At 37.1% G+C, this 9894-nt stretch overlaps 1 protein-coding gene across 9 annotated transcripts in view; it reads left to right on the forward strand.

The window, feature by feature from the left end:
* The window catches only part of LOC134527342 (F-actin-uncapping protein LRRC16A), a 324842-nt gene that overhangs the window by 292773 nt on the left and 22175 nt on the right, over window positions 1-9894 (forward strand). For 7 of the 9 annotated variants that reach the window (XM_063359938.1, XM_063359939.1, XM_063359940.1 and 4 more), the window contains one exon: window positions 8845-8912. The exons of 1 other annotated variant lie outside the window; for it this stretch is intronic. In XM_063359938.1, coding sequence (XP_063216008.1) covers window positions 8845-8912 — 68 coding nt within the window. The remainder of the gene's footprint in view (window positions 1-8844; window positions 8913-9894) is intronic. One more of the 9 variants, XM_063359936.1, reaches the window with a different exon arrangement.

The raw sequence follows: 9894 nt of genomic DNA on the forward strand, positions 1-9894 counted from the left end.
GTTTTTCTTGAATTTTTTTCCTATTCATGCAGTATTTGACATGAAATATTTTCTGTTCAAGTTGACGAATTTTTATTAAGGATATTTATGTATTTTACTTACTCGTACCAAATGCGCTATAATCAACTTGCCGTTGTAGTTTCAACATAAACATAAATGCTTCCCTTAATAGAATTATAATTATGTAGCTATTTTTAGGTAACTTCTTGAACTATTTAAAAAGGTTTATTAGGTAATATTTGTCAATCTTGTAACACAAGATAGTGTGCATTGCATTCACTTGGAAATAAATTGTTAGAAGCCAAAGATGGTGTAGTTGGTGTGTGTTTGGTGTTATTGTTTTTCTTATAGAAGCTTTGCACTGCTTTGCATGTAACAGATTTTATTGTAACTGTGTGCTTTGTTTTAGTTTTCTTGGTATTTAGTGTAAATATTTTTTTTATCTCTAAACTATTTTTTTTGTATAGCATTTACCTTTTGGCATGACTACCCTTAAATCTTACAACTCTGTAGTTAAACTGAAAATATTGAGTCAACTGGAATAATTACAATTCACTGACTGACAACAAAGTTAAGCACCCAGATAGAATAGTCAGAGTGAAATGTAATTTAGTACACTTGCATTCCATTAATGGATGTGTGAATAGAGAAGTTGTGTGTTTGTTTGTTGATGCAGTGTATCGGCACAATGAGGTGTGCCGTGTGTTGTTGCACATTTAGCGTACTGTGTAGACCCTTCACTGTCTCATGAGTCGTGATGAAGCAGGTAGCGCACAATACAGTACAACATTGCGTACTCTCACGTTTCAGCCTGCATACTGTCGGACATTCGACCGTGTGGGTGAATTGCATCGTGCAAAATGCAAATAACCTCATGGTTGCGTAATCACTCACGAGTGTGTTGTGTGTCGGCACACTATTTGGCATTGGCAAACAGTAAGCTGTGTTGTTTCAGATGAGTACAGACACTTAAGTGTTTCACTTTTCCCTTCTATAGAAATTAATAGACGTGCAATGATCTGAAATATGAGTGCATTAGCGGTGCTACCACTAATTGTAATTTGACACGTGTAGATCATCAGAAAGTCTGTCAACGTAGTGAGGTAAGGTCATCCCTACATGTTTTAAAGTATTACTAGCACTTAAAGGAGTTTTACAGGAGTCGTGTGTGGATTTAACGTGTGTGGGTTTCAGTTTGTCGTATCTTGTAGTTGGTCCAAAGGCTAAGCCAGTGGGTACGTGAGGAACTTACACACGTCACAAATTTTCTGGCCAACCAAGAACAAGAGAGGATACTCGAATGCTTTGTCAAGCATCGCGTAGCCCACTGATCTGTGTAATAAGTCAACAATTATGTCATCAGAGCACAACAAAAAGTGTAATGAATAAAAGCATAATGCTCGTAGAGTGTATGAAGTAGAAAGTCGGATGATTGTAAGACATTTTGCAGGTTTTTCATCCCCATGTTTGTTATGATTCTGAACCTCCATTGTTTACATTTTTAGTATGCATATTGATGCATGTCATGTATGTGACTACCGTGTTTTCTCGCATAATTGTCGCACATTTTATTCTAAAATGAAGTTGGAAAAGTAGGGGTATGATGATTATGTGAAAAAAACATTTTTATTAGTTAAAGAATTCATAAAAACAAAACCCATTTATGGAAAGTACGTTTATTTACAAAGTGAAGTATAAAAGAGCACGCCAAACAATTTAATTTAATAAGTCATGCAACAAAAACCTTTCTTTAACTTTAAATAGAAAACCAAACATTAAATAGAAAAAACAAAATCTGTGATCCAAATGCAAGCCGAACGAACGCGTAACTACCGTAGTAAACACCACGAGTGAGCGGGATATCAAATGTAGTTAACTCGGTTCCTTATAGAGAGTGCGCGTTGCATGCAATCGGCGAGATATCGATATTCGACTACGTGTGCGCGCTCTATAAGGGAAGCAGCATATCCAAACAGTAATGATTGCAACGAGCGCTGGCTACATTTTTGTAAGCGGTACATTGCGACGACTCAGACTAACAATGAAGATTATAACGTTTAAAAAGTCTTTAAAAGAAAATTTACACATCACACAGCTTCGTATTTCCGTTATTTAAATAAGTACGCTGTAATTTCTTAATAAATATTATATTTATACTTTAAAATACATCATTTATACGGAAAAGATACCTACACAAAGCGCTCGGCATCTAATAGCGGGACCAAAAACATAATGCTACGTTTACGCAAGAGGTTTTTTTTTATCCAAATTTTGACGCCCTATAGTATGTGTGCGACGATTACGCGCGTGTGTTGATTATGCGATAAAAGAGGGTACTGACAAGATGTCAATTTCCCCCCCTCCTTCTTTCTCGCTCTCTTCTCGGCTGTGGTGCCAGCTACCCGTCTACATTAGTGCCCTCCCTTCCATGCCTACTATACATGCACTGCTAGTCAGCACTACTCTTGCTTCCCATTGCCCTCCTTCCGGTCAGTTATGCTATAAAAGAGGGCACGGAAGCTATAATTTATAGTCACCACCTAACCGCCGACTCGCCTTATTACCAACTCGCCTTATTGCCTCAATACTCTACGTCTCTGCTCATTTATCCTTTATCCATCAGAACCACCTGCACTTCAAGACCTGTGACCTTCAGCTATGAGATCCTGCCAGCCACTGTTGCTGCCACTTGCCTGTCGCCGATAATAATGTTCGTTTACAGGCGCTGTCTTGAAAGGTCCTGTCGTGAAAGGTAAAGGTTCAGACTCTGTTTCTGGACATGCTCAACCTGTCTGTCTATAGACACCCCTTTGCAATATTGTGCTGCCGGCACGGCAGGAAGTCTTCAAGATCATCAAAGGCAGTTCCGCTTCCCATCAGTTAGTGTCCTACAGTTGGCACTATAGGGGGGGGTAGCTGTCAGTGTGTACATAAGGGGGCCAGATTCCGTGATTTGTGTGGGGTACAATAAACGCCCTTGCACTGGAAATTGTCTTGACAAATCATTTACCAACTGGAACCGTGTGCTTTCTTGGGCGGGGAATCCTTGCCGCATTGTCTCGTGGAAATCAGCCACCTTGTGGCAAGGTGGCCATGAGACCCTGACGAGCGTCTCAACCCCTCATTGCTACCTTCCTGCAGAAGGGAGGTCCGGGTAGAGGGGCCAGCATTGGGGCAGGCAACACGTCTCAACTTGTATACTTGTGTACTTGCACTCTCACATTCTTATACACACTCACATACCTGTATACTTTCACACTTGTGCACATTTGGAAGTATTTTGTGTATATTACAAATTACCTACCGTAAACTGGGCCAACTTTGACCCACTATTTCAATTTTTCAAATTTCATGCTTCTGATCTTTTGCATTAGTAAAGTAAAATTTTCCAAAACATTTTTGGTGTATAGGTGAAAGTATTGGGGATAAGTAGTTACGTCGGTTTAGAGTATTATACAATTTTATTGTTATTTTACAAATTATTTTTTCTGTTGGTTAAAGTTGCCCCATCATATGACAACTTTAGCCCACTATCATTTTTACTGCATTAAAGAGTTAATGTTGTACAAATGGGGTTATGGGACAATGTTATTTAGAGTTGTACCTAAAATATAAGACCAAATAAATGACAAAAAATTTTTTTTGTTCAACATTTTATTAAGAAAAAACACTGATTATCTAAATAATACAAAAATCACATTAAAACATTAATAATTTTAAGTATACCTGTACCTTCTATTGATAACTAATGCAAACATATGTCCAAGCACACTTGTGAGTCACCATGAAAAATTATTAGGCAACATGTGATAAACCTTTTTTACATAGGTAGTCAAGAGTCAATATGAGGACAAAACTCTTAATGAAGTGAAAGTGTTTAGTTGAGGGTCAGAAAAATATCCCCTCCTTATTGGCACAGGCTCACGTATTTTCATTATTATGTCATCAAAATCATAAATCATTATGTCCTCTTTACCATTGACAAGTCATTTCCAAAATTTCATAGTTTTTTTCCATACATGTCACCTTAACTTTCTTGATTCTACTGTCATCTTCTGTTGGAAAACCAACAATCCTGCCAGGATAGAGTTCTCCATAGTATGTGACTGCAACATAGTCACACTCACTTCGTTCTTCCTTCCATGATTCATTTTTGTGTGGAGTTAGGCACTCAGAATCGGAATTAGGGTTTTCAGATTCCAGATCGTCACTTGTGGAATCTGAAATGTCAAAACTGGATCCCCCGTCAGATGAGGTTCCTTGGCCTTCCCCTCTTTCTCTTTTGTTTAGGTTCTTAGGCGACTTGTGTACCGTTATCCACATCTGTTGGAGTGATTCCTTTACCAGGTTCAATGTTTACAAGTTTTCTCTTCTTTCGAATCGAAGGTGTGGCCTCTGATCTCTTACTGATTACTGTTTCAAGGAATGCTTCACTGACAATCTCAACATTAACAGAACTTTCAGCACCTGGCAATCGTTTCAAAACATTGGTGGCATCAAGAGGATGAATGCCGCAACTTTTGAAACCTGAGACTAAATTTTGCCTCTTTTCTTGAACAGAGACTACCGAAAGTTTATTCAGCAATCTAGGGAATACATCCTTCGGTAGAGTTTTGAAACGCTCTCCACTAGGAGTTTTATGCCATTCATGTAGAATTTTCCTCCATTCTGTCTTCAGTGGATGAAAGAACGCCACATCAAGTGGCTGTGTCAGATGGGTGGAGTGTGGGAGCAGGCAAACAAAGACAATGTCATTTTCTTGGCAAGCTGAAATGACTTCCTTGCTAATGTGAGATGCTAAGTTGTCTTCTATCAGTAACTTTTTTCCTTCTTGTCTTTTGAGTCTAGGGAGCACAAGATGGAAAAACCAGTCTTCAAATGATCCCAAGTCAAACCATCCACTTTTTGACCTATTATATCGTGCACCTTTCGGACCCCCTTCCATCCATGTGTCCCATAACTTTTCTGCCTTGTAGACAACGTAGACAGGCAGAAGTTCCCCTTTAGCATTTCCACAAAACATAACTGAGGTGGACGTTTTGGAAAATCCATTACTTGCTCAACATGTTTCATTCTGCGCCTTGACAAAACTTTTCTGCGCCTTGACAAAACTTTTCTGCTTCCTGGGTCATCAGTCAGGTTGGTTTATCGTAATTCCACATATTTTCAGGTGGAATGCCTTCAGCACTTTTCTCCAGATTTGAAAAAAAAATTAAGTAGTCTCCTTATCTATACCAGTCTCGCTTAATGTTTGAGGATATGCGGCACGTTAACTCGGGGTGAAGTTCCAGAAAGTGCCTTCCCCAGTCATAACCTGCTAGGTTGTCATGGAACTCATAAACATTTTGACCCATTTTGTCTAAATTAAGTTTGACAACACATCTTAGAGCATATTCTGTAATGGGAAACCCAAAATCACATAAAATCGTAGTATGTTCAACGAGTGTTTCTTCCTCTTCTTCAGTTAGTATTGGCTGCCTACCTGGTTTTTTTGTGTGCAGACCTTTCAGTTTGTTTTTAATTTTGCTGCTTCTCTGCTGCCCTCTGAGCAAGTCTACCTTCCCTAATATCTTCCAAACACTTCTGTAAAGTATCTTCTGTGTAGTCCTGATATCTACGACTCCCTATCTTTCTTCTACTTCCTTTTCTCACTGTTCTCATAGTGCTGCCTGTTTGACTCCCTGAAACACATAAACAAGCAAAAAATATTTAGCATAGTTTGGCCTCAATGTAATATAAAGTTTTCTGAAACATTAAAACAGGAAGAGTGACAGATGAGGTAATTTTTTTTCAATGGTGCAACTTTAACCCGGGACAAACTTGTCCAAACTAACCTCTAAATTGACATTTGCTATTACTATGAGCAAAGTTGAAAAAAATTTGTACAATTAAGCTGATATTGAAATGTTCCTTTAAGGACATATGTATAACGAAAATAATCTTACACTTACTAGAATTTTCAGACTAAAATCAAAATACGCACACCACAAAGTTGTGCACTAAATAATTCTTCATGAAACAGCTGATTTTTTTTGTAACAGTGCTGAAATCTCAATTGAAGTGGTACAAAAATTTCCTACCTACATATTTTAAACAGTAACATAATGGGAAAGAAGTCTAACTAATGTTGGACCTGTTATTTTGAAAAACATTTGTAAAACAAAATAATCAATATTTTTTCTCTGTGTGGGACAAAGTTGACCTCAAGGGCCAAAGTTGGCCCAGTTTACGGTATCCCTCTATCTATAAATTTTCACTTATAACATGCATGGTTGTCATGCATAATTTTTTTTTATAATAGTGACTCATCCCCTGCGGTTGCCACGACTGCCATAGGTTTAGGTTGCTGTTACAGGGTTGCTACAAGGAAAACTCAGGGAATTTCATGTACCCTGGAAAAGTCTTAGAAAAATCAGGGAAATCGAAAATATTTCTGGGATTTACTATACATACTATACACACATTCTCCCAAGCTGTTAAAATAAGAATTTTTCGATTTGTTTAAGAAACTACCTTTGTTATTTCTTTTGTAGTATATAATTCATTCATGACACATACATGACAAACAAGACGGCTTAACAAACCACAATAGACATTGTGTGTCCAGATATTTCAAATACCGTGTTTTATTGCATAATTGAAACACATTTTAAGTTAAAATCTAGTTTGGAAAGTAGGGGTGTAACTTTTATAACAGAAAAGTATTTATGTTCAGGTTGTTTTTCATAAAAACAAAACATGTTGCATTCAAAGCATGTTTAATTAAAAAGCAGAGTATACAAAAGCCCGCCAAACTTTTTAATTTAATTATTTATGCAACAAAACATAGAAGTTAAAATTATAATAGAAAAATAAAAAACATGACCTTTAACCAACAAAGTGTTACCATAACTATGATTGTAGTACACACTAACCACGAAAGAGTGTAGTCTATCAAATGTAGTTTACTTGGCATGACACAAGCGTGCGTGTTGCATGCAATCGGCGAGATATCAATATTTTACTACATGCGCGCACTCTATACGGGCATCAACGTAACCAAACATGATGATGCCACTAGTGCTGACTACATTTTTATATGCGCTACACAGCAGCGACGAAAAATTAAAGGTTAAAAAGTTTGAAAAGTCTTTAAAAATAAATTTACAAATCAAAAAAATTCATATTTCTGTTAATTAAATAAGTAATCTGTAATATCATAACAAATTATTGATTTCAACTTTAAAATACAATGTTTTATTATGGGGGGGGAGGGGGGGTGGTAAGGTACATCTTATGGAGCAAATGGTGGGACCGAAACATTTTTTGACTATATTGTACAGATGCACCTTAATCAAATTTTTCTAAAATTGTAATTACTGTATTTTTCCATTATAACTACTACACTGTCTGACAGCACCTTGAAAACAGATTGCTGTAATACTCTACTTCGTCCTGTGATCTTTGGCAACGTCATGTTTACTGCCTACATAAAGTGCTTGTAATCTAACAGGAGGACCAAAACATCAGGCGATTTTTATACGAGAATATTTGTTTTCAAATTTTGACACTATAAAATAACAGTGTGACGATTATGTGATAAAACACGATAATCGTTAGTAGGCACTGATTTTGGTATAGCATGGCGCTATGATATACATTGTGACTGATACTTACTCAATGTGGGCAATAGATGGAAAAGTTCTTATAACTTCCATGGCAAGCTGTGATTATTTTATTATTATTTTGTAGTATTGGTAAGTTCATAAACTACTGTTTGTATTTTGTAATTAGATTGTGCCTAAAAACTACAAACAGCTAGAACTTTTAATAACTTTGCAGTTTGCAATTTCTGTTTCATGAAGATTAACATAGAATTTGATGTTAGGGTTAATGAGGTTAAATAAACACCTAGCTTGGCACTTTTGTCCATAAATGTAGTAAAAAACCAGAGTAAAATTTTCTCCTGGTAATACCTGGCTAATACGCTGTAGAATACTAAAACTATTTCATTCAGATTATTTTTTGTATTTTCTCGTTTTTCAGTTGGAACACCTTGACTATAATTTGGGTCCAGATGTTCCGCAGCATTGCTTTCTGGTTATGTTTGTTTGAGTTGTGCAACACGAGTAGATTAATTTGGAAATGGAATGGTGACCATATTTTATTACATTTAATTGTTTACCCTTATAACAATTTATTTGTATTAAACAAATTAACTTAGCATAGAACCAGGGGTGTATTTTCAGCATTTTAACTGGACTGGCAAGGCGTATCGGTGCTCGGGGGTCCTACCGAGAAATTTTTTAAAACTAGCATTAAATTAGTTTTTTAAGGTTTTTCAGACTATTTTCACCACAATCTCAAAATAATTGTCAACATTCTCTATATTGGGCAGGAAAGTTCCTACTACCCCTGAATTACGCCTATAGTATAATTCCTATGTCATTTCCAGAGACTGTGAAAACACTTTGTATTAACAGAGTTTTTATTAATAAGGTTTAACTGTATTAATTTAATTATCAAGCTAGTGGCTAGACTTTGCAACACTCAAGTTTTAGCAGCTGTGATGAGTCCCCTGTGGCTTGTAATAAATTTTCAAACTCATTAATAAATAAACCCATAAATATGTACACAACTATAACTCAAAGTTTTTATTATTGTGCTTTATGGAACAGTAATTTGTAATTTAATGTGGTTAATGGTATGTACCTTTCTTGCTTTTGGTGTTGTTGAAGCTTGCAGCTGCATGGAGTATCTCCTGTTTGCATGAGTGCAGTGCCTGTTTCCTGTATCGCTGTTGTTGTGCAAGCCGACTGGCTGTCGCCTCCCCTCGCCGCTAGAGGCATGCATGAGCGTGTTCAGATTGCAGGAGCTCGGTGCGGGCCGCCGGCTGGAAACCAGGAGTGCGAGCCACGCAGCCGTTCTTTAAGGTCAGTTCACTGGCATGCACCCTAATCACATCACATCACATCAAAATAAACTACATTGCTCTTTACAAAAATTTCAAAATCCATATTTTGTAGAATAATTAAGAATTTTTTTTTCCAAACAGCAGGAGGAAAAAGACTCATTATTTATGTTCATGGGAATGGAAAACTCTTGAGGTATAGCAACAAATTAAAACGTTTGATGAAGAGAAAATAATATGTTTATTGTATCTACCAATCTGAGAGACTGAAATTCTATACTAGTTTTAAGGGCTACTCATCTTAGATGAGTACTTCTTTTGTAATGGTATTTATGTTGCATGGAGATTGTACACTCAGGGATCTTCTGTTGCTGTTGCATGACCTGTCTTGTTTACAGTGGCTTGTATACATACTTTTAACAGCCCATTGCCAGCCTGTGCTCTGGGTGGGTGCTGTACCCATCACACTTTATTTATGATCTGGCTACTTTTTTGCATTCTCACCATTCCCCCCTTTCTGCAAACTGAAACTTTAAAATTTATACATGTGAACTGCAGTGCTTTGTGGTGAGCGCTGCCATTGTGTCTCCCAGTAGCAATGAGCTATGCTGCGCTGTGTTGCTAATGTTGTTGGACGTGTGTGTGGCCGTGTGTCCTGAGCTGTCGAGCATCTGTGTGATAACTGCAGGAGTAGGTTATGTATGTGATGGCAGCGATGATGTAGGCTCTTTGTCTGTACAGGTGGAAGTGAGAGGCAATACTGGCATGGCATAAGCCACAAGACAGTACATATTTAGTGTAGAGGCCTCAATGATATGGTAGTTTGTGCCATTCAGTGGGGCATCAGTGCTATGACTGAGAAGATGCAATGCCATTTTTAACTTGTGCTTCCACTAAGTCTTTTACCGAGGATTTTGACTTTATATTGTAAAAAAATGTATTTTATTAAATTTTTGATTGCATAAATACTTTGGTTAGTTTATGTACTGTAAATTATTTTATGC

This window comes from Bacillus rossius, chromosome 1 (assembly GCF_032445375.1).
Source record: "Bacillus rossius redtenbacheri isolate Brsri chromosome 1, Brsri_v3, whole genome shotgun sequence".
Taxonomy (NCBI): domain Eukaryota; kingdom Metazoa; phylum Arthropoda; class Insecta; order Phasmatodea; family Bacillidae; genus Bacillus; species Bacillus rossius.